At 37.6% G+C, this 25,646-nt stretch overlaps 1 protein-coding gene across 13 annotated transcripts in view; it reads right to left on the reverse strand.

Annotated features, from left to right (window-relative positions):
- Positions 1 to 25,646, reverse strand: part of LRCH3 (leucine rich repeats and calponin homology domain containing 3) — a 71,719-nt gene that overhangs the window by 31,834 nt on the left and 14,239 nt on the right. For all 13 annotated transcript variants that reach the window (XM_075507106.1, XM_075507104.1, XM_075507099.1 and 10 more), the window contains exons 2-8: positions 10,248 to 10,392; positions 8,567 to 8,693; positions 7,633 to 7,738; positions 7,310 to 7,446; positions 6,235 to 6,344; positions 1,843 to 1,936; positions 842 to 962 (exon numbers count right to left, since the gene is read on the reverse strand). In XM_075507106.1, coding sequence (XP_075363221.1) covers positions 842 to 962; positions 1,843 to 1,936; positions 6,235 to 6,344; positions 7,310 to 7,446; positions 7,633 to 7,738; positions 8,567 to 8,693; positions 10,248 to 10,392 — 840 coding nt within the window. The remainder of the gene's footprint in view (positions 1 to 841; positions 963 to 1,842; positions 1,937 to 6,234; positions 6,345 to 7,309; positions 7,447 to 7,632; positions 7,739 to 8,566; positions 8,694 to 10,247; positions 10,393 to 25,646) is intronic.

The raw sequence follows: 25,646 nt of genomic DNA on the forward strand, positions 1-25,646 counted from the left end.
GAATATGAACTGGAGCCATTAGGGGAAATTGAAACAAGGAAAAGCTGAGAAAGAAGAAAAATTAATCAAAGTATATGGGGATGAGATCTAATAATCAGTAGTGAAAAAAATGGAGAAGAGGGAATGACTGAAAAAAACAAACCTGGAAGAATGCCAGAATTGGGACATGTAAAGAAGACGACGACTGAACTGTGAGCCAGTGGCAGCAGCAGATTATTGGAAGTTAAAATTGGGAAGGACTACGGAGATCAAGAAACATGGGAAGCGCTATCACCTCTTAAACAAATATGAGGGTGCTACTGTAAGACTGCAGGACAACAAATTGAGAAGTTGCAAAAAACCAGTGTCACTCACAAATACCTGTCCCTTCTAGATGGCCTAGTTTCAATTAAAACCCAAGACTGCCAAACAAGGCACTTTTGCTACTTGGAATATGAAATTCCCTGACAAAATTGCTCATCCCGTTCCGACAGCAATTGATAAGAGCACTGACAATTTACTACTGCTGTAAATTTTCCCCAGTAGCTCTAGCAGCAAAACTCCATGCACCGAAATTCAAGATTCCAAAATACTGTTTGAAGGATTTGGAGACTTTAACATAGCACATACGCAAAAGCTGACAATGTTTCGCAGATAATCATAATTCTGATGCTATTTGATTTTACCTTGTAATATCCTTAATACAGCAGTGTTTTTACGCTGTTTACACAACTGTGTTTTTGTGTAATTCCACCTAGACCTTTCTCTTTTTCCTCCTTAGACAACCTACTATTTATAGCAAATATTCTGGAACTTTAATAATAATGACAAGAAATATTGTTAGCCAAAGATCAATATTTACCTCCACCATTAGTTACGACTGTGCTCCCTCGGTTTTCTTGGTACTGACTTTCTCTTCGCAGTCTCTGTTCTTTAGTGATCTCTGCCACGCGTAAAGGGAGATCTGAGAACTCATCTGTTGGCTTTAGAAAACAAACAGTGAAGTCAAGAAACGTTTTTCTTTGGAAACATCATCTTGTAAAGCTACTAACTCTTGATTTGTATTTTTACTTCAACTGTCCTGTTTTGCACCTACAAAACACTAACTTAAAGCAAAATACAGCAATAGAGTATTTTTTTACAAAAACATATATTTAAGCTCTCTTAAAAAACCAGCTTGCCTACAGTTTTGTTTGCATATCTGAAAGTGCTTGAAAACATCCCAGGATGGAAACTCCTTGAACCCTCTCAAAAACCAAGCTAGGAGTGCAAGCAGGTGTACGGAGTGCAGCTCACTGAAACACTTTAGGTCTTGGCTACTGCTTTTTCTAGTTGCCCCAAGAGGAAAAGGGAGCTGCTTCCTTGGAATAATAATTGACAGTCTCCTTGCTAAGAGATCCCATTTTCCTGCTTCTAAATGGCAAACAGATTTTAACATTTGAAACAAGCTGCAAAGAAAGAAGATGAAATTTCCATCTCATTTTTGAAGCTTAATTTTCATGTTCAGATTTATTTTATTGAAACAACTACTCATGAGTAATTGTAGTTGACTCAACATTGTAATATGATAGTTATAAGCTTTTTTTACAATGAAGAACCCCCCTTTTCTCATCTTTTATGCTCCAGTAAATTCATCTGTCATGCGCTGTTTTATACATTTCTCTTATTATTTCCAACTTTGTGTCCACCCCATATAAAATTATGCTTGTTTTTCTCCAATAAAACAACAAATAATTTTGGCGCAAGGCAACCTGCACACTAACATGGACATGTTACCTATTGAATGTGCTTCCAGATGTATACGTATTACTTCTCTTTCCTGTACAATATTGCACTCAACAAAAATAAAGCTGCAACACTTACTTCATTCCCTGACCATCTTTTGTCTCCACTGTCCACACTATTGAAGCCAGAATCAAGTGCTCCATACGGCCGGCTGGAATAGAGTTCCTCATGGCTGTCAAACACACAGTTTTGGTTACTGTAATATAAACACCACCAAAAGCTTCTCAGCTATTACAGAACAAAAGCAGAACAAGCTACCAAGCACAGTTGCAGTGTGTTCACAAGCTCGGCATATTAGAAAGCATCATACTGCACTTGCCACACAGGACAAGAGGCACATGCTTACAGCTACAAACATACTCGTCAGTCACCTGTCCACTTAAATTAGCATTTTAAGAGCTAATCTGATCCAAAGTATATATCCATACTTCAAACATTTCCCATGCAGAAATTATGACAAAAGAAAACTGCAAAGTGGTCTTATTTCACTGTTTAACAAGACAAACTTTCATTTTCTGCTACTCATATGTTTTGGTTGAAATACAGTCCCACAAACTTTTTCATAAGTAAGCATAAACCCATGCAAAATTACTAAAAATACAGGTATATCAGAATATAATTCTACACAAAAGTACACAGAATATATTACATAACTATCTTCTGTATCATAATTACCTACCTAAGAAACTGTGCAGTAAGCTGGACAGTATTTCAAATACTTCAAGATATAACAAATACAGAAGTACAGTTTTCATCTACAAAGCCTAACTTTGTCAATGACATGTCTAGACAAAGGCATTAGACATGTGCCTAGTGTTACACTACACATAACCAAACAGCCATACAGTTCTTCTCTAAATTTCTGGGCTCAGAAACTACGTAATTCAGCAGTACAGCCATCACAGATGTCAAGTCTGGCAACTGCTGCAGATAGCTACAGTAAAAGAGACAATGGGACTTGTCTGATCCACTGCAGATGGCATTTCACAATGGCTCAACTGTCCTACTGGCACTCGATGCCCCAGGGAGAACTGCAGCAGTAATTACTACATAATACACAAGGAAGAATGAATTTCAGGAAGCTAATTGCTTCACCCCATCGTAACTAAGTTGCAGGTCATTTTCTCAACTGGTATTACTCTCAAGTTGTTGCTCCCCCTAAAATCCCCCTTTCAGGAAATACTTATTTTCAAATTACTATTATTATTATTTATTATTTATACAGCACCGTTTGCATGCATGGGACCTTGTAGAACAGTGACAGACTATTACCCCGGGCTATTTTAATTTGCAGATAGACATAAAATAGCAAAAAACTAAGAGGAGGGACAGAGGGCTACAGATGAGAAACGTTAGGCTATACATCTGCTTCTAAGCAGATCTAGATTCTGCAAATGTACACCAAAAGACAAGCTCTTGTACCTGCATGGACTTTTGATTAACTCAAAAGAGTGCCACCTTTATGGTCCCTGTATTTAAACAGAAAGATCATCCGCATAATAAACCCCTAGCAAGAAATAAGGGGAAAGGAAAAACAACTCCCTTCTTTTGGGTGGGGAAGAAAAAAAGGAAGACTGTGAAATCACCCAGTGCAGTTAAAGAACCATTAACTTGAATCACTGACAATAGAACCATACTTATGCTAACAGTTCACAGTACTTAAATACTGGATTTAAAACACAGGCCAGAGAAAAGAAAAATCCAGCTGCAGTATAATTCCATTTTAAATGCACCAATATTTTCAGAATCTCCCGAGAACCCTGTTCTAAGTCGAACAATTATTCCAAATTGAAGAGCATCAAAATTACTATTTGGCTACATCTCTAAAACAGAGAAGTATTTTGATACAAATTTTCTTCTTTTAGCCTTCCTTTTCAGTTATAGCTTTTGAAAAGCTATACATCTAACACTAAGGTTATCTGGAAGCTCAAAAATTCATAATCACTGTTCCCAGGACTCTCTTCTTTTTAACATGAAAGCTGCTCTCTGTCTCCCCAACTCTCACATCTAAAACAACTATTCAATGCTGCATGCTTTACACAATTACAATCGTACAGCAGCCATCCTGAAATCAGTTGACACTTAAGATTTTTATTCCTCCCTGACCAACAAGGTTCAAGGAACAACAATTAAGCATTGAGATAGATCAAAGCATCTTGGGGCAACTACAACTTACCCAGGAAGCTACATACAGCTCGAAATCAAAGGAAGAGAAGCTAAACGCCTGGTAAGACCAACAGCCGAAGGAAAGACTTGCCAACATTTTGAAGACTAAAACACAGCTCCAAAGCCACAATGAAACACATATTTTTAACTCCTGTAAGAAAGAGCAGTTGCCCAAGTCCCAAAATATCCACTACACTGGTTTATGTACGAGTACTTCGTATTTTAAACCTTCTAAGTTCAGACTATACCAGTCTGCCTCAGTGCCAAAGGAATTGCTACACAGCTTTGACAGTTCTGCCTCCTCTCAATCACATTCACTCCAGCACCAACCTGAGCTGCTCTGAACTTCAGTGTTGCAAATGAGAGGCTGGCTGCAGCAGAACAAAACTTACTGCAAGATGAATTTCACGTAGCTTATGCTTAGAAAAGGACTGTAACATACAAGATTTCACTTTGGTAAGCCAGTCTGATATAACGTGATAAGGCTAAACCAAATAACTAGCTGTGCTCAAACCTCCAAACCACACTTTCTGCCATAATGTTTTAGTATTAACAACTTTGTTATTAAAATATGTTTGACCAAGAGTGAACTGACAGCACGACTCAAACTTTTTTAAACTTTAAGAATCTCTACCACTTAGTTTCAGATTCTTAACCTCCATGGTATTTCACTTAGCTTATCAGATAAAACAGCAACAAAGTCTAGGTGTACTGACTGATACCTTATTTCTATCAGTCACCTTTGAAGATAACAAACATAAAGCTCTTGTCACTTGCCTGCAAATACTAACTATATTGTAGTTGAATGCTTTTATTTCTCTCATTCCAAGTTCCAGAAGAATATAATAATTTGGGATCCTCTCTTCCACTGGATCATTCTACCATCTCCTCCTAACATGTACTCTGATCCATGCACAGTTCTTCCATAGGTACATGAAGACAGGAGGAATCACCTGCAACACTAAATGCCCCAAACAGCATGGTAACAACAAGTAATTCTATCACCAATTCTTATCTCCTCTTGGGGATGGAAATACAGCTAAAGGAAAGCCAGCTGAAGCTCATTTCAGACGGCTGAATCTGGAAGCAATTCTAGAGAAAGCATCCTCAACCAATTCTGCACTTGTTTTTACATTCATAATTCAAAGCTATGATTAAAATACATTAATTCTTCTCATTTCACAAAAGCAATTAATGAAAACTTCCATAGTAATATACAACTACAGACACCAATAAATCAGTAAACACATAGCCCACTGATTGTGTTGGAATTTCTCTTAAAAAATAAACAAACTATGCTAGAGATAAATAGATCATGACAGTTTATCATTTAGAGCCTTTTCTTTTCAGTAACAGGACGGTATCCCCAGTATTATGCAGAAACCTTCTGCAACAGCTTATACTCTAGGAAACTGAGTAACACTCATAAAATGCTCATATGTTGACCTCATCTAGAAAAATAATTTAAGACATGCAGTGCTGATGAGGAATCACTCTGTCAGTCCCTCATGCAAATTCTTCACAAATCTGACTCATGATGATTTATTGTGAGGCCCTCTGATTTGTGTTTTATTGCTGCTAACACAGCGGTACATCCTTTAGCAACTTATTCCTCCACACCTTATTACCACCTTCCAAGATGACTGAGGTAATTTTTATATATATTTAGTTTCATACTTCACTGACTCCCTTTCTTCTATATTATGTAACAGAAATAAATCTTAACTCCCGCTTTTCTCTAGACGTCTTAATTTAGCAGCTGATATGGCTGACTGTTCCAATATTTGTGTTACAATGCTAAGCAATAGTGCCAAGTGAAAGCTTGCCAAAAACAACAGTTTACTAATGGGGTGGAGATCGGCATTTACACCTGTGGTTTGAGCACAGCAGTTATAAAAATCTGTACAAAAGGTTAAAAATCACAGCAGGGATATACTTCAGTAAGTATGTGGAAAATATTAAGATCTTATTAACTGAACATATATGTTAACAACGTGAGAGAATGCCCCCTGTACTGTGAAGATACCAACACACTCTTCTTACTGTATATCAACTCTAACACTGCCTTTCATATGATATTGCCCAGGTATTCTTCTGAGCTGCTCCTCACTTCTTATATAGTTGTACCTTGTTAGAACGCACCATAAGGTAACTCAAATGATATTCTTCAAAGCCACCTCCATCAATGCACTTACCACAGAACAATCCTTGGATCTATCTTTTTTTTTTTTAAAAAACTCAGGTGATTGACAAAATTTTCCTGAGTATCATCAAAACTAGGAACTTTGATTGTGCCAAACTTACCAAGATCCAAATCCAATGGGTCTCCTATCATAATCAGGCAAGTCTGGAGCTATCTTGCATGCTTCTATGTTCAGGTATTTAAATATGTGAATTTTTCCTTTTATACATATCTAAAAAAAAAAAAGTAATTATAATTTGACAATACATTTTCAAAGTACTCTACAGACATTTAACCTGTAGTTGAGAGTAATAAATGAGCACATTTATGTCAACCAATGCATATTTTCTTCTAATCTCACTGCATTTTAGAGAAACAGCTATAGTGGAGCATCAGGGGGATGCCTGTGATAGACAAATGGAAGCTGTCCTCCAAGTACATCTGGTCTGCATGCAACTTTGTCAGCTGGATGCTGAAATTTCATCATGCAAACAAGACGTAAGCATTTACAAGTACTAGAATTTATACCCTTGGCATCAGAACAGATGCATCCCACCCATGCCCAGCTTTGAATGGCAGTGGCAGACCGCCAAAGCAAGCTCAAATTTAAAGTGAATGAAGCCAATAACAGCTGTCCTTGCTTTCAAACAGGAGGCAAAACCCTACTGAAACTACAGGTCTTAGCAAGTGCCACTCTTGATTCAGAAGCAGCAGCTCACAGTAGAACCTGTAATACTCAAGGACTTATATACCCACATTAAAAATCAAATTAGTCACTAACCATATTGCAGTTTCTAGCTCAAAGGCCAATTTGAGCACTCTACTGCAAAGTGAACCAGCACACAGCAGCACTGAGGCCTCAGTTAAAACTCTGACATTTGAGTGGCACAAAATCAGTCCCACCTAACAGAGCTTCCTCTCTCCTACACTGAAAGCAGAAATCTTCAGCTAACATTAGTACAATGCTAACAGTGGAATTCTTAGTAATATCCCATAGGTGAGACTACTAATACAGTAAAGTAAGAGAATAAAAAGGGATTTTTCAAGCTGTGCTGTATCTTTAACACTTTTAGACAATACCATTTACTTTAAGTCCTCTTGTTCTTAAATAAAGTTTGTAATATAATCCTTCAGCTTTTAACTTCATTCTGCCCTTTTTAGTTGAACTAGTCATCTGAATTCCTAGCTACAGTTTACCTGTGCAGGGGGTGACTGGAGAGGGTTGTTCTCTAACATGATGGTCTGCAGATGTCTGAGGTTCCTATAACAAACTGGTATTGTTGTTATTTTATTGCAGGAGAAATCTAATCGAATCAAAGGCAACTCAGCAAGCTCTGGAGATGGAAAATAAACACAATTCAGCAGATTTAAAATCAAGAGTATAAAAATATGTGTTTTACAAAATAAGTAAGTATGCTGCTTCTAGCACTCAGGGGAAGAAAAAGGCACTGAAAGTGCCTTTTCTTAAGTAAAGTAGTGCTTGAAGTTTCTGCTGTTGTAACTGACAGCCTTTATCTCACCTTCAGGTAAACGCACCAAATTATTTCTTCTGACATTTAGGTCCCGCAAAGATTCCAAATTGCCAATCTGTGGAGGTATTGTCTGTATTTCATTACAGCTCACATCCTACCAAGCAAGAGTAAAGAATGAGTTAGTGGTTTTGACATTACCACCACTTACTGGTAAGCCTCTGTTCACTAAAATATGTAGTGCTTTATTTAGGGACTGAAAGAAAAAGACAACTATTTACATAACACCTCAGATCCTTATATTCATTAAATCTCATTGCTGATCTGAAGCATTATTATCATTTTAAATACATGGGAAAATAAAAGCTTTAAAAGATTAAGCATTCAGATGTAGAAGTTTATTTCAAGTTATTTCATTCAAGTTACTCCATATTATTTGGGACAGCACAACTTGCTATATAAAAGCTTTTTGCCAGAAACAAATGCACCAACAGCTCTAATTCCATCCAGCCTTCCTTTCAAAAATAGAGAATACTCTTCGTTAAATTGACATGGATCATTTGCTCTCCAGTGCAAGGCATCTTTTCCTCACATAAAAATTTTGTAAAATCTCAAGAGTATTTCCAACTCTTTTCTAACACCTCCATACAAAGTCAAAACATAGTTGGAGATACTACGGCAGATAGAAATCTTCCTTAGACTAAGTGCAGATTTAAGTAACTTGCTATTGCATACAAGTAACTGGTTTACAATCACAATCATACAATCTATCATTTACATTTACTTTGTACAATTACAAAGTCCACAGCAGAATGAGAAACAGGATGTTGGTCTTGCACATGCCCAGATAGCATCCTAATTACTGCATTATTTTGATCAGTTTAAAAAATTGTTATTTCTTCTGAAGCATCTCCGAACCTATTAAACAGGTCAATTAAAAATTAAAGACTGAACGGTATTAGTTAAAATATAACTGTATACTCACAAGCTCTGTCAGCTGTCTGAGCTGTCCAATTTCTTCAGGTATTGAAACCAACTTATTATTACTTGCTATCAAAACCTTTAGTGGTAGACTACAGAGGTGTACTGGCAACGTTGAAAGCTGGTTTCGACTTTTTGGACAGAAAGAAAACAAAATCATCAGAACTCTAATGAGAAATCACCTCACATCTTAATGCAATGAAAGACACATACAAAAAGCACATTCCATTTAGATTATCAACTCAGTTTTTATATAATTACTGTAAAAGTAGTTCCATTAAGTCTTTCTTCATTACTTTATCTAGTTATGTGTGGACAAACTCTGAATATCAAGTACCAAGCCTGATCAGATGCTTTCAAACTCAGTGCTGGGGAATATGATATTTTCATGCCCTCTCAGGTGCTTCTGATAACTGGCCACCCTCTGTCACAAATTAGTATGTTTGAACAGAGTGCAAAAGCCTTTCTGATAGGTAGCATTGCAGGTCAGCACACACAAAATGCCACAGAGAAAGTCATTACTTACTGAATATTTAAAGTATAGTTCTAATTGAGTAAGTCATGTGGATCAAGAATCTTGCTATGATGGATTTCACTATTCCAAAATCCAGTCTTGGGCATTTCATAATAAACTACTGTTAAAACAAATATGAGGTCATATGACTGGACCATAACCTCAGATGAGAATCAGGCAGGATAAGAATGGATTGTAAAAGAGAAAGATTCCCTTTAAAAATAAAACATAGCAAGGAGCAGTGACTGGATGATTAGAAGGAAAGTTATTAAGATCTTAACTCAGGCTTTGATCAGATGTTGACATTTACCAAAATATGCTGCTGTATTTTCCATGCTTGAAACCCAGATTTCCCTACTACTAAAGCGAACCCCCCCCACACATTCTGAGCAGTAGGTGAACCAACAGCAGCTTTTAAAAGGATAATAATTGGACTGCACCTACTAGAGATCACGGCAATAGGAAACCCATACCTGATTCATATCCTATTCCTACAATTCTCACCATCAATAAAAAAGAAAATAAACATAAGCATACTAAATTGGCAAAAGTATAACACCAGAAGGAAATAGCCTGAAGTTTTTCTTGATTGATATCACTGCCAATTTGTGATGAGGAACTTTCCACACCTCTTAAAAGACCTTCTACAAATGGAGGATGCTGTACACAGTTGAATTTCACCAACCAGCTAAGTTGCAGCAATTAGCTTTTAATGCTGGCAGAGAAGCTTTAATGCTTGAGAAAGATCTTTAAAAGCCACCTGTACAGTGAAGGTAAAGGGAAATTGCATAAGCCTCATTCAGCTGCTGAGAGCTGAATTGTAAAGACTATCCAAAAGCTCTACCCTCTCTTTTCAGTCTGCATGCCTGTATTTCACACGAAAACTACTGGAATTTTTTTTGTGAGTCCTTTAAGTTGGAATTAGCTTTCTTCTTCATACTCTACTTCTACAAACTGCTGCTTAATCCTCACATTCCCTGATCCACCCAAGTGGGTAAGACTGGTTCAGGTCCCTTTGATTCAGTGACATACAATGTAACAATGTGATTACACACCATGTTAGCATTACTTATGGATGCATCAAAATTTATAAACCTAGACTAAAGTAAAATTTAAAGATGAAGATCAGAAGATCTAAATGCTGAAGCAAAATTTCTAAGACAATTGTTACCTGATATTTAGAAATGTTAAAGACTGTAAGTTCAAAACAGCCTCTGGGATGTATCGAATGCAGTTCTGGTACAAATTAAGACTCTCGAGGGAGACAAAGTGACATGCTTCTGCTGGAAGCTCTGACAGTCTGTTCCGTGACAAATCTGAAGAGAGAGAAAAAAATAAAAAATTAAACATTCAGTAAAGCTATCTTAAAACTTCACGAGGACAAGTATTGTCTGTATATTCACCCTCACACAGTGGGAACAGTTGGACAGGAATCAGTTTTGCTGTCCTGCCTGCAAAATTTTCAAGATTATGAAGTGACCCTTACTTCACACATGAAATAAGTCAACATATTTTAAAATCTTACAGCTGCAATGAGGAAAAAGAGAGCCAGATGCAACATTCCTTTCATAGTCATGCTTTATCCCGAGTTGCCTTACGCTTAGAGGAAGCTAGTTTAAGATGCTGAAAGCCCAGCTTCAAATCTCTGTTCCAGGACCACCTTTAGATTATGGAGTTGGTATTGGGTGGGCAGTGCTGTAATGAAAAGAATCAGAAAGTACTTTTCTCCCAGCCCCCTACTAAGGTACTCTCTGCTACATGGAAATATCAGCTTCAAATTTCTGGTTTTAAATACATACTTTAGATACACACATATTTCTAGATAACAGTTCCAACAGGGGAAACGTGAAGCACACACCTCAGACAAGCCTTCTATACAGCTTTTAGCCAAAGCATTCCCTCCTTCAGAGAGATACCAGTTCAAGCCTGTAATCTCAACCAGGCAATGGAAGGATTTTCAATAATGGGTCTTCCCAGCTGCTGAAAAATGCCCTGCTTGCTGCTAGCAGTAAGGTTTACTGTTTTTTTGTGACCATACATTCCTTGCCTGGCAAGAGACAAAAGTTTAACCAAAACTACTACCAAATGTATGTATTTGAAGAATCAATGTTTTTCCTTAGCCAGTTCCAATTACGAGTTTATATCTATAAAATATCCACCAGTATTACTCTCCTTCAAGAGTAAAAGCTGCATTGTGATAAATAATGCAGTTGTCAAGGAAAGCTCTTGCTTATAAATGCCAAAGGACAGTTCTCACACACACTGACAGCTTCTTAACACTCCCAGCTCTTAATTATAACAGGAGTTATGCTCACATCAAGAGCACCTTGCATGAGCAGGGAGTTCCTACAGAGATACTGCCTGTTTAATAAACTGACGCTTCACCTTCACATTTTTAAGGGAGGGCAGACATTCATTGCAAAAACCCATCTAACCTGAATTGACGTTGTGAATGATGAAAAAAAAAAATCAAAATTTAATTGCTATTTTCTTTATTTGTTTTGAATTTCAATTTCTCCTCATCAGCACATGAGGATAAAAGCTCCCACCCCAAAGCATATACAATAAACTGACATAGTAATTTCTGTATCTTTATTCCATGAAGGAACCATCCAATACAGATTACTTTTTAAAGACTGCCAATGCAGATAGGTGTTGTGTCTCTTGACATTTTTTATTTCTTTTAAAAAAGGGAAGCTTTACCACGGTAAAAAAACGTTCTCATCAGAGATATCCTGTCTACCACTGTTCCAATGTATTCTACTCTAGGTTGCCCAAAAGGAAAAGAGGTCACTCCAAGTGCAGCTGGAACTGACTCTAGGTCTACCTCAATGCTTAGAACAAGCCATGAACTACTACTGATAAATAATCAGTAGTTAAAAATCTTAGTAGAAAGAAGCACTATGAAAAACTTTGTAGAGAAAAACCTCCAGATGTATTTTAATGTACAAGTGGGAAGGAACTGCACTATCCAATCTACAGGTATGACTGAAGCTAACTACAGCAGAGGCTATGACAGATATAAAGTTCAGCAGATGTTGCAGGGTGCACACAAACAACAAAACATGAAAATCATGGAAACTTCTAATCCACCGATTCAAAAAGGTAAGGGGGAACATAACAAAACTGTTATGTTTTGTCTGTTCAGCAACAAGTATTTTAAAAAAATTAATAAATAAATAATAACAACTAAAAAAAAAAAAATCACACTAAGTGTTTCTTTTCAGCTTGTATCAGCCTCAAACATGACCTCAGCTTAAACTTGTTCAAACTTGATTTTGAAAACCCAACATTTTAAAATGAACATTTCTGACCAGCTCTAATAGTGGGAGCTAAAACGACAAAATAATAGAAGTCATCAGCATTAAGCCTGCACTGCATATCCAGAATTGTTTAATTGCCTTATGACAGAAAACAGTTCCAGATCTTTGCCCCTCCTTTTCTATTTTTTGTGAAAGAGGACAACCTCCCCTCCCCTTTTTTTCTTCTAAGAGCAAGGAAAATCCTGCACTTACAGATTGCTAAAGACAGCTTCCATAAACATCCTAATCTTACCATATGCTAATCCAGATAAAACATCAGATAAAAGTGTCAAATACAAAGAAAGACCACTGTGATGGACCCTGCTTCAGGCTACTGCTGAACCCAGAGTTTTCTTACCTCTGTTGCTCGTCCCAGCCCTTTTGTACTGTCAGAGTTTCCCACAAACTCTGATCAGAATAAAATATAACAGTTTTTCTGATCATGTCACCACACAGCCCCACAAACCCTATGCCAGCACCATGGAAAAATGATGGTGCAGGCAGCAGAGTCCTTTGTTCTGGTGGCAGGGATTACTTTTGCTGATTTAAAGCACTCACCGAACTCCACCCTAAGTGGAGAGAGCAAATAAATTGGACTGATCAGAACCTGCTTAAGAATCTGTAGATAGTAAAGGAGGCAATAAAATATCTGTGTATATCCTTCAGGGACACAGCATACACTTTCAAGGGAATTTATGCAATGGACGCTTATTTTGCACAAGCCGCCTCCCATAATACACTAGCCTGTCCTAGCATTTCTTCTGCTTTACTTCCATAATTTAATTCTCATTAATGTTTTAGTAAAAATGACAGCAAACTCCAACCCTTCCCTCCTCCAAGTTGTATAGCTGCAGTAGCTTTAAAGTAGAGTAATAGTGCTAAAACTATGCAACAATGCAATGTCCAAAACTACAACATTACCAATGGGATCTCTTCCGTGCCAACATTGCTGTAAAATGTTATCAGGAAAAGAGAGATTTCCAAACAAACATACTGTCCCAACACAAATAAAAATTATGTATCCTGACCAATCATAGTATTTGTAATCACTGAAATTATCTGTGATACATACAACTTGCCATAAGGTTTCACAGTACAGTTGTACATTACCATATAAGAAAGGGAGAAGAATGCAAATTATTTCAGAGATGACAAGAAACAAGCAAGAGTAATTTGGAAAAAATACTTAGCTTCCACATTGACTAGATGTTTAAGCACCTATTTATTTTAAAGAATTATTACATTGGTTCACTCATAAGGTGTAAGTGTTTTTCTTAGGGACTCTGGAAGATGGAACTGAATTCCACCACCTATCTCACAATATACTAACATCCTTCAGCACACAGCTGTGCTAGCGAAGGCTGTTTTAATACTACCCATTTTAACAAAGAAATAGGCTTCCCAAGTAATGAACCATATTTTCTGGCAGAAGAGTCACAAAGAAAAAGTTTCTTTCAACTCTGTTTTAGAAAGGGTTTAACCACAAACATGAGACTTCTCAATTGCTTTTTGTTTCATTTTATCTTACCAAAGAACATTTAAAACCTAGTGTTTACCTACTGTTCAGACCATAAGGCATGGAGTTCTAGTCAAGAACTTCATATATTCTGAGCTATGATTTAGTATTTCTAAAAAAATAACCGGCAAAATAACATTAGGTATGAAGAAATGAAAATACATTTTAAACAACAAATCAGCTCACAGCATCATAGAAGAGAAACACCAAAGCTGGTTAGCAGAAAAAACTTAGTTTTTCAAGAATTCCTTCAATCTACAGTGATTTTTAAAACTTGGCATTTCTGTTTAGCAGTAGAAATTCAGTGGAAAGCAGATTAAATCAGAGCTGAATTTTGATGCTGCAGTATAGTCTCTTAAATCATTCAAAATGGTCTAACCAATTACAAGTTTGGTTAATAAGGTTGCAGCATTTTTACTCACATGATGGCCATGAGAATGCTATCTTATACAGAGCATCCATGACTTCATGTGCCCAAATGGGGAGCTAAGAAGGAGGGTCTGCCAGGACCATAAAAAAAGGCAAGTGCTAGAAAAAAAAAAAAGACTAAGCTATACTGTAAAATAAGAATACCTCGAGAATTAGATAGAAGCAATATATGATAAAATACAGTTTGAATTCTGAACGTGCAAAGGAAGAACTGCTTTTGGTTACTTGCAATCCTCATCTTGCCCCCCTACAAACCTCCAACAAGTATTTAAATTTCCCAAAGTCCAGAACGCAGCATCCCTAAGACTCAGTGACATTTCTGATTTTGGCCAATTTCTCTGGAACCCTCTCCCACTCCAGAAAGCAGACCTTATATGGGACCAGAAACGGGGCAGAGTACAGCAGTCATTGTACAAAACAGTTCAAGAGCTCCATCCTCTTCCCCACCTTCCTCCTAAAAATATCTGAATGAAAGGAACAGCTCTAACAAAACCAGGAGAGAAGAAAAAAAGCACTCCAGTGACTGGTTATATATTTACACATATGCTACCCTGCAGTACAGCAGTAGCTGGTGCTTTTTCAAAAGAGCGGGGGTGAGGTAAAGGAACAAAAACTAAGGTATTTTATTGAAAATATCTTGCCAATTAAGACTTGTTTTAGTGACAGTTTTCTGCTACTGCATCCATAAAATAACTGTTCAACAATAACCAGAAAATAGAAAGGTGTTATAGTACAAATTATTGTGCAAACTAAAATTTGTGCAAAAATTTCTCTCCATTTCTCAGAAAAATGACAGAATGTTACTGTGAGATAATTATGTAATTTTTTTTTTTTACACAGGTATTGTATAATGAATTAAGAAGCAATTGGTAACTGTCAAATCAATCAAGGAGTAATCAGCGTGATGCAGATTATTTGCTTTAATACGTATGTGCGCACCCTTGCTGCTTGACATACCATAAAATGCAAAGAGCAAACGACTAATTCCCCCCGAAAAGCACAAACATTGAATTTCACTATGAATAAGCATATAAGTGAAATACGGCTACTATAATTCGAACTAGGATTGACTTGTTTGTATTCACATTTCATGGGTTAAAACTTCTGTTACCAGGAATCTGCTTTAAAAACGGTTCTTCTAGCCTGCTAAAAATGGGTGCATTTCCTTCACGGCAAGATCATGTGGAATTTTGGCAAAGGGGAAGCGTTCTTTGGAACTAAGCTCTTTGTGAAAGATAAAAAAGCCAACAGTACAAATACAAAATGAAATCTGAGAGCGGAGTCAGATCACTGACCTTTTCCATCATAATTGGGATTCCGTTCAGAAAGCCAGCAAATCCAACGTTAAATGCGACTAGAGAATACACTATGTTTAAAAAATTGCATCATTTGGCATTAAGTGTAAACTCTTCCTGCTCAAAGAAGAATGTTCCTCTAACATCAAACATTAGCGGGGCTGTGTTCACACATCTTTAACTTAAGCTGTAACACAAATTTTGTCTCCAAAGGAAAAGCACCGATGCATAAAGATGCACTGTTTAAGGTACGGGGTACTTTAACCCACTGCAGACACTAGAAAGAGAGGGAGCTGCAGCTCAACTGTTGCTGGCACTCAAACTAGCTGGGCGGTGGTGAATTCCAATTCATCACGAGATGCTAATGTGATCAGTCCACTAATCCTGTTGCGACGGGAATACAGCTTCGGCTCTCATTCTAATTAACTACGACAATGAGGGCCAGTTCTAGGCCTGGCCTGTGCTACGAAATTTTGTTGATAAAAATCTGCCTTTTGTCACCAGAGATCTGCATGTGTTCCCCACACGTTTAAATTTTTTTTTTTTTTTTAAATGTAAACCAGCCAAGCCTCAATTTTTGGCCGTCTGTTCAAAACCAAAAGTCAGCAACCACAACACCCGCTGGCAAAACACTAATGTAACAGAGATTGTGACATCACGTCAGCAGCTGTAAACTGTGGGCTCCCACCCATGATGTATCATGCCTTCTCTAACCACCCAGTTGCAGCTGTGTGACATCAGCCATGAATGCGCTGCAGTGATGCAACAATACTGGTATCTGTGAATTAATCTGAATCCTTCTGGTGACACTGGCTGCTATATGCTGCCCTTGACTAGGATGACTTCATCTGAAGGGCAAGAAAGTGTTCTGTTTCCCTAACACTATGAAGCATGCATTGTAACTTAAAAGCACACTCACTGTTTTCCTTTTATACCAGACAAATCTAAGATATATTAGCTGCAGCTTACAGACAAAAATATATTTTCATATAAATAATTAGATAAGCCAGGGGGCTGACAACCAGTATAGTGACAAAAGGAAAAAGGCAGAATGAACTGCTGTAAGAGGACAAAGTACAGCTGTTCAAGAAGAAATACGTTTAAAATCTGGAACTGTGTAAACAGACTTTTTTTTTTCCACATACATAACTTAAAGACCAGAAGCAAACTCCACTGTTTTGCAATGATAACAACAAAACCGCATTCACCTGCTTCTCATAAAACACTGAAGAATATCCTTGAAGTAGTTGATGTAATCTCGCAGATATGGAAAGTGGCTCACCTGAACAATTTATTTACAACTACCATTCCGAAAGAGTCAGGCTGCTCCCTGGAAATTAACTGCTTAGGTTACAGGCATCTTTCAGATAATGTCACTAAACAGATCTTTTGAGGAACTTGACACCATTTGATTGCTCAATTATGACATTTAGAATCAACTCTATTAGAACGATTACTCATATTTCCAAATGCATTTGAAGCACATTGTTATATAAACCTTAACTCCACTTCTTGTTTGTCATTCATTCTATTAGCCAAATACATTCATGCATATTGATCCCAGTTTTATGAATTGATTTGTTTCACCTCCCAAAAATTTCAGAACTTGAAATTAAAATCTGAGAAGAGCAATGCTTGTGATCCTACTGATTTTTAGGAAACATTCCCATAAAGCTACTAAAAGAAAACTAATTAAATGAAAGCATAGCCCTAAGCAGATGAGCTACTGGTATTATTGTACTGACTCTTCTTGCACAAGAAAACTAGAAATCATCATAAAAGAATACCTCTGTGATGTAATTCTGATGCTGTTGGTCTCTGCACTCAGTACCTGGGAATGTTTTCCTTTCTAAGCACTGAAAACATTGGCATCCCTAGAGCTTCATTGCACACCTGGAGGATTTCCTGACACAGGAGGGGTGATTTTACCTCTTCCTGCCTGTTGTGATATAATGCTACCACTTTTGTCATACCCTAATTTAAAACAAACCTCAGAAATGTCGTCTCCTGACTCACCTGCCAGTCCTGTCAAACCTGAACTTTTCCCAACTATTTTCCCATGTATCTAAGATACACTTCCTGTAATCCTATTAAGTTAAGGTGAAAGAAGGTGGCATTTACTGAACCAAAATGAGGCTGTGTTCCTTTTTTATTTTGCCTAGGTAACGCACACTGCTGACGTGATAGCACCGCTGCCCAAGCTGGAATACCTGAGTAACAGGCATAATGAAGACTGTTTTCACCTACATGATTTTTGTAGCCCTGTAATGAAACGCATCCCCCAATTTCTAGCTTCAATTTCCAGTATTTCATGAAGGAAAATTAGATTCAGACATGCAATCTGTCCTTGATATGCTTACCACATTTCAATTCTCAGCAGATCCATTTTTGATATGTACGATCACACTCCTACTTAGCAGCAGTACTAGCAGCATTAAACTGTGTTTTAACCATTTCCATGGACTAACATTTTGTAACCAAGAATCTCCAACCTGCTGTTTTTTGCAACACAAACAGGTTACGATTTCTGCAGTTACAGAAAACGAAGCAAAGGTTAGTGGTTTCTTCCAATGTCAACTTGGTGGTGCTACGCCTGGAATGCAGAGGTGCTTACCACTAAAGCCTACTTCACCAACCTGAGAATATACTGCATAACATGCAAAACAAATTGAAAGATTACACTTCACACTGAAATCAGTCCTCTAGATTTCCTGCCTTGTGTGCTAAAGACGAGGTTTGTAGCATGCTTTTAACCAAAGCTGCTTAACACTGTCCTTTATAAAACCTGTTTCAAACCATTGTCAAGTTTCAGATGTGTGGATCAAAGTTTCACATATGCCATTTCCTCTGGCTACACTTTTATTTTGGAACATTCAATACAAATAACAAAGCTTCTTGCCAAAGGTTTTAAAAAACAAGAAAACCCCTCACTTCTCTGAAGAACTCTCACAAATCCCTTGCTTGAAGCAATTTTCATGAGTGAGAACTATGGCCAAAGCATTTACCTTTTCCTTCAACACCTAGATTACCAACTGAAACCCGGCTGGGTTTTTTTGTTTTTTAACTCAGGAGCATCAACAGTCACACAAGGGAGTTTTGCAGAATCTGGCTTCCAAATTACTTGAACTACACTACTTTTTTTTAGCAGCAAGTTGCCCCTTCAACTCTTTTCCATTAAAACACATCACATAAAAAACAAGAAATGAATCAAGTACAATTCTCTTACTGAGCTTAGTCTCTGCAACATTCACCATTCTCTGTTAAGACTAGAAAAATCTACGTACAAAGATCTGTAAGAACTTTAATTATACTAAATAAGAAAACTCAGTCACACCTGGGATCAAAGAGGAAAACAGAAGATTCTAAGCACCAACTCCCATTCTCCCTCCCTTTTTTCTCTCCACATGATTTTAATGCATATTTGCTGGAGCTTAGCTTTCTCTTTTACACATGAATGAAAACCTCACAGGTGTCACCATAAAAAACACTGACTAAACACAAACATGTATTTTACAGTCCTGTACTTAATGTCAGCTGCTGTACATCCTCTGACAAGAACGCACATTCCCAACGAAAGCATGATTTTCTCACAGGAGCAGACCCCATGAGTACTGCAAGAAGAGGATAAATACTGTAATCAGAGTAACAACTTGGAATACAATGCCACTTCCTCTGAGAAATAATTTCATTTTCCTTTTCCAAGGAATGATATTGCTTGTTTATTAAAAATTAAAAAAAAAAAAACCCAAACCAGTGGAAACTATAGATCATCATTATACAGTTGTTCTTGTGTGGTTACTGGAGAGCAGGCAAGAGTGACGAGCTCCAGTCCCTGCAAGGAACTGAGAACTCCTAATATTCCATCGACTCCAGTTGTTTTTCCTCTAGTTGGCTCTAGAGCAGGAAAATCAGTAGCCTAAATGAATCAAACTGTTATGTCAAGTATTATTTATTCATTTTTCAGTGTAGACCCTGGCTTCACAGTCAGCCACTCCAAGCCAGTGAAGGGAACGATTCCTTACTGGCCACGTGTTATCATCCCCTCCCTTGCGCCAGCACTCCTTGCAGCCACACAGCCAGTTGGGTCTCATTACTGAGAACAAATCCTGCAAAAAAACAAAGCCACAAATAGTTTTCAGCCCTTCTGAGGCATGATCCGATTCATGCTGTAGTTGTGTAATCTCTACCATCAATATAAGGGAGAGGACGACAATGTGTGGCTGTATGTGTAGGGAAGAAAGGGACCATGACTTTTGGCAGTAGCTGGGATTTGGACTAGCTGGTTAATAATAACCATGAAACTGCACTTTTTTTGGTTCCTTAACACACACTTCTAATAAAACACAGAGTTCTTTTCTAAGTAGCAAATACAGGGTTGTTATCAGGGATTTATTCCCAAATTTTGCTCATTACAGATATGTACCTGTGTATACAACATGATATTTAAAGGATGGCACGTGGTGGAGCAAAGCAAACACTTCAGGAATGAGATGCAACCACTTTTCAGATGAGCAGGGAGTGGAATTCAGTGGCTTTAAAAGGGAGGCAGATGAAGGAAGTCAGATGACCTACCAGCTGGGCCTTATGACTGGTCAGTAAACAACAGGACAGACTACAGACAGAATACAAACTGCAACTGAATGCACTGCTATGGCAGAGATGATGCAAAGTGGAACTGTTTATCCGTGTTTGAAAATAAGGATTAATTCTAACCCGTTCCTATGGGGTTTGGGGTTAAAGAAGTTTTTACACATGCTCTAATTCCAACTTCTGGTAGATACCACCCCCTTCCCCCATCTTCCCTCTTCCAGCAATTTCATTCCCTTTCCTCACTAAACTTGGGCATCCAGCCAACAGCATAATCATGCTTCTCCTTCAACCAACCCTAAAATGTAAAGCCAAACAAACTAAAATAAGTGAAAGTTGGAGAAGCAGTGTTGCAAGAGATCTAACACTGAGGAAATGACCCAGAGTCTCCAGCTCACTAAGTCTGGTTAAATTGGGGAAGTTCAGTTCCTCACTGGCCAGCTGCATTGCAGGTCCCTCTCTTTTTTTGTGCAAAACATACATACAGTATTTATCTCCAGGGAAAGCAGCCTTTGGACTATACCTACAAAGCTAGTAAGGAAGCATACACTCCTTCATTGATAAACCTGGTTTAAAGGAGCCTATTTTAGCTTGACCCAATCCTGCTCCTTGTTGACTTTAAACTAAAAAAGAATTAAAAAAAAAAAAAGAAAAAAAGAAAAAAGTCAAATCATAGCATGAAACCTGTATGTCTAGCCTTTTCTACTAGTTTAACCAAGACAGTTTAAAATGATATCTGAAAGCCTTGGAGATACACCCTCTGGGATCCAACTATACTGGTGTAAAATTATCACTTCTATTGGATACTCCTTACTAGCCCTTTTCTATAAGCTACTGATTGTGCAACACTTGTGTGGGCATTTCCCAATTCACATCAGGCAGAAAAACAGTCAAGTTAGCTCACATGATTTTTTAAGTTGTTTAAACTACTCTTGCAAATTTTGCCTGAAGCTAACTTGGGGAAGACTTACATGAACTGTATCTCTAGCGGATACATAAGGGCAGTGACTTCCTTTGGCAGCACAGTCTCCTTAAAGTAGCTGTTATCTGCACATCGACAAACAAGTTGAAGCATTGCCTTTACAAAAAGGTTTAGAAAAAGACGGGGGGGGGAGGGGGGGGGGAGAAAACAAGTTTTGAAAGAAAATCTTTAATTAGGATTTTCTAAGCAGACATTACTTGGAACTGAATCAGATCAAAGCCCTCATTTACTTAAGCATTCTATTTTCTTCTAGCATTAAGCAACCATCTCGGCTGAAACAAAGGAGACTAAGCTCATTTTGTAAATGTTTTGCTGCAACACCATTACTTAGAATCATTACACGGTTCAGATTTGCTGCTTTGATTCAAGCCCTCAATCCCAGCATATACAACATGAAATTTACCTCTCCTCCTGCATTTCTTCCTCATCTGTTTTTATTTTTAAGACATCTGCTTTTCTCATTTCTCACACTCAGGATCATGGGGAATGAATACCAGTAAATGGACATACTCCCACCAAAAGTATCAGCGCTTCCCACTATTTTTGCTTCCCATAGGCCTGAGCTGGTCTTGCCCCATATTATTTAGGAAAGACATACCTCCCCTTCTGTGGACTCTCTCCCCCAATCAGGAAACAGTTTCTCATTTTCTTTTACATCTCTTCACTCTCCCATGAATACTTCAAGACAACTGGCAACTCAAGACTTGAGTATAAAACTTCTCACTTTCACAGGGGCAGAACTAACCTGGTTGTCACTTCATAACTTACAGCAACTTGTTCTTAGTGATCTGGTTTACAGTGCAGAGGAGAGACGAACTGCTGCACAGACATAGGAATGAATGTGGCAAAGGGCTGCAACTTCTTCAACCTGCTGTGGCAGTGTCTCCTGAAACCATACTCAAACTTCATTAAACTTCAGTTGAAGACATTCTTTTGCAGGCTCGAGTTGGAATGCTGAATCTAAAAGTCAAGTCACTTAATAATACATTTTTTTTTAATCTTGTTTTTAATTAAAAAGCTTGCTATGGTCATTATAAAACTTGTCCTGACATCATGGTAAGTTGTATTCAAAAATATACTTCAGTACAGGACACAATGCAAGGTGCCACCTCCAGAACAGAGGGCTGAGCTACTGTTGTAACGGGCAGACATTTGTTCCTTAACAGAGGGGAGAAGGCTGTGTGTTCTATGTGGCAACTTTTCATTTCCTTACTTCTACAAGTTTAAAGAAACACATTCTTCTCGTGGTCCAGAGACTGGCCAGTAAGCACTCAGAGGGCTTCATGGTCTTCACATGCATTTCATCTCCTTCAATTCTGTTTCTCTCACCTTTCCATTTTTACATGGAAAACCTGTAGCATGCAGTATGTACATAAGGTACCACACATAGAAGAAGCTATGTAAAATAGAAAAGGCTCTTGCCAAGAAACTGTACTGCACATACAACTTCTCCTCACAAAAAAAGACAGGAAAACAAAAATATTATAAATATTAGTTCCTCCATTTCATGATTAGGCTCTAAGATACTATGCTAGATACCATAGTCTATAGTTTAAAATCCATATCAGCTTTCAGTTATTCAGAAAAGGAGGGGGAAGGGAAGGTCAGATAACGTGGATAAAACAATACCACAGGGTATTGCTTTTATAAAACATTATAAAACCGTCTGCATTATAAAACATAATGCAGACGGTATACAATGCTAAGTAATGACACTGCTGACAGAGGAGTATCGAGACTTCCTAGGTAGCACTGAGTGAGGCTAGGAAACCCCTATAAGGCAGCACAGTGCCTTTGAATAAATTTATACTGTCCAAGCTGGCATTCCCACAACCAGCTTAGGCACTCCAAGTACACCTACTATGTTGTTAAACCATCCTCAACAATCTGTTCATAGATATGGAGAGTTCTACCTGAAGAGACTATCAGTGAGGAAGATTGTATGTTACTGTCAATTCCTTAATGCTCTGCTCTGGCTTTCATCTGTATCAGTGAAATATCTCATATATTCAGCAATTCCAATGGCTCTACAACTAAACCGTAACTTGGGGAAGGAGACCTGGCATGGAATAAGGCAAGAATAGGTCAGTCAGGAGGGCTGGCAATGTAAAATGCAACCAGCAAAGACTCTATATTTCCACCATTCATCTATTTATTTTACTAAAAGCTAGTAATGACTTCAATTCATCTTAATATTGTACATAAAATTCTCCATCTACAAGTATTTTCACATATAAATGTCAGCTAATATAACAGCTGCAATTTACCTAGTATCACGTTAGTTTTGCATATTCCCCCTATACATGCCACCAATCAGTTCAAAATATATTACCTTACTCCCTTTTTTCCCACGGACAGTTTAAGTAGAATGATATATTAAAGTTAGCAATAGATGGACAGACCATAAAGAAAAACATTTTAGCTGTGAATACACTTCAAAATGTCTTCGGTGCAGAGTTAGTAACAAACCAGCTCAAACCAGAACTGAAAATTCAAAGGTCCTAAAAAGCAAAGTGAGTAATTTCACATAAAAAGGCCAATTACTTTCAGAGAAAGGCAAGCATTTCTATAAAATTTTATGCCTGTTATTACTGCATTTCTCTGAAGCTCTTAATAGAGTGCCTCCGTATTTATGGCACTTAGATACAGCTTCATCAGACTACACAGTAAGGTCACCAAGTATGTCTCATACCATTGCAGACACTAATCTGTCTTCAGCAGAACGGTATTTTATTGAGGAGAAAAGTCAATAAAGCCCAACAGTCAAAAGTCCTATGTTCTTTTAATGACTCCTTGAGGCCATCTTTCATGCTGACATCATCCCTAACAAAAAAAGTCTGTTACACTTTACACAAGCAGTGTTGCAATTTTCAATAGGACAATTATTGCCAGAATTCTAGAAAAAGAGCTGGAGTCTTACCAAGTCATCTGTGCAGTACAAGCCATTTTAGTGTCAAGAAATAAAACAACAGTATAGGATATGTATGGAAAATATCCCGTATCAAACAGAGAGAACAGCCAAATGAGGAGATAAATGACAGCAATTGCCAAAACATATGTTCATAATATGAAATAAATTTTGAATCTGGAAACCATAAAAGTAACCTTCAGTGAAAAACACACCATGCAGACATTAGCAGGGATCAAGGACTACAGAACTGGCGGTCACAGTTTCATACATCTTCACTTTTTTAAAAGCTAAGCTTGCTAAAAGCTAGTAGCAAGGCTATCAAAATGATTGTTACATTCTCAAATTAATATTTGAGGTGAATTGTATAAATCTTTTCACAAAAAATAAACATCATGAATCCCTGGCAGCAAACACACAAAACAAAATCCAAACTGAGCTGACTACAACTTAAATTTTTTTCCAAAAATTTTTTTTTCTGAAGATTTTTTTTTTCAAACTGAGGAGATTTTTCCAAAACCAAACTAAACCCATCCCTGTTCAGGAAAATGCTTCAGTCAAGGTTTAACAGTAAACATTGCTCTTAAGAGGCCATGACAGAAATTAATCTCAAACTGCAGTAGTCACTTTGAAAGATTTTGGCTGGTTGGCTCTATCCCTCCAGCCCCTTCTGAAAGTGTTTATGCACATGACAACTCTATCTATACCAACTCAGTACAAACTGCATGGAGCAGGAGAAAAAGGAAAACGAAAGCTTTTTGCCTTGCTAGAAGAATTCTTGACAAACACTGAGCCACAGAAGAAAAGCTGAGTGGTGACCACCCACACTGCACAACAACAATGATGAGAATTCCACTTCCAGAGATCTCCATTATTCCATTTCATAATGACTATTTAACTGCTAGTATTTTTAGAGCTCTACATATATATATAAAACCTTATTAAAAAAAGCGTTCATTCGCAATGTGTAAAAAATCCAAATGGAAACATCTCCGTTACAGAGAAACTGCTTCATACATGCTAACATATGGACACAAGCATGACACTCGCAATGTATGAAGGCATCCTAGTGCTCCTCAGCAATGTGACACCCTGCCTTCTGCCCACTGCTTATGAAATACTTGACTGTGTTCCAGCAGACCAGGGTTTCATTTTACAAGAGTGCTTCACAAAGTTAGCAGTGAGGGGAAGCGTGTGGTAAATGAACTCATCTCCCCAACCCCCCAGATAAAGTTTCTTCAGGTACAAAAGGAATTACTCAACTAAACAAATCGATTAAAAAAAAAAAAAAAAATTTAAAGCAAAAGACATAAAAAAAGCTTTGAAAATGGAGCTAGAACTATTGCCAGATTGTAAATCCATGTGCAAACCTCTGGATCCATCTATTATTTTTTCCTATTAAAAATTATGGACATCGTTAAAAACATACATTTAATATTTATTCAATCCATTTATCTTTCCCAAAACCTCACTAGGATAACAGTGGATAAAAAGAGGGACAGTCTTCAACTTAGGTGAAAAAGCAGGTAAACTAGTAGTTCCAGCACCACA

The sequence above is a fragment of the Mycteria americana genome, chromosome 7 (assembly GCF_035582795.1).
Source record: "Mycteria americana isolate JAX WOST 10 ecotype Jacksonville Zoo and Gardens chromosome 7, USCA_MyAme_1.0, whole genome shotgun sequence".
Classification (NCBI taxonomy): domain Eukaryota; kingdom Metazoa; phylum Chordata; class Aves; order Ciconiiformes; family Ciconiidae; genus Mycteria; species Mycteria americana.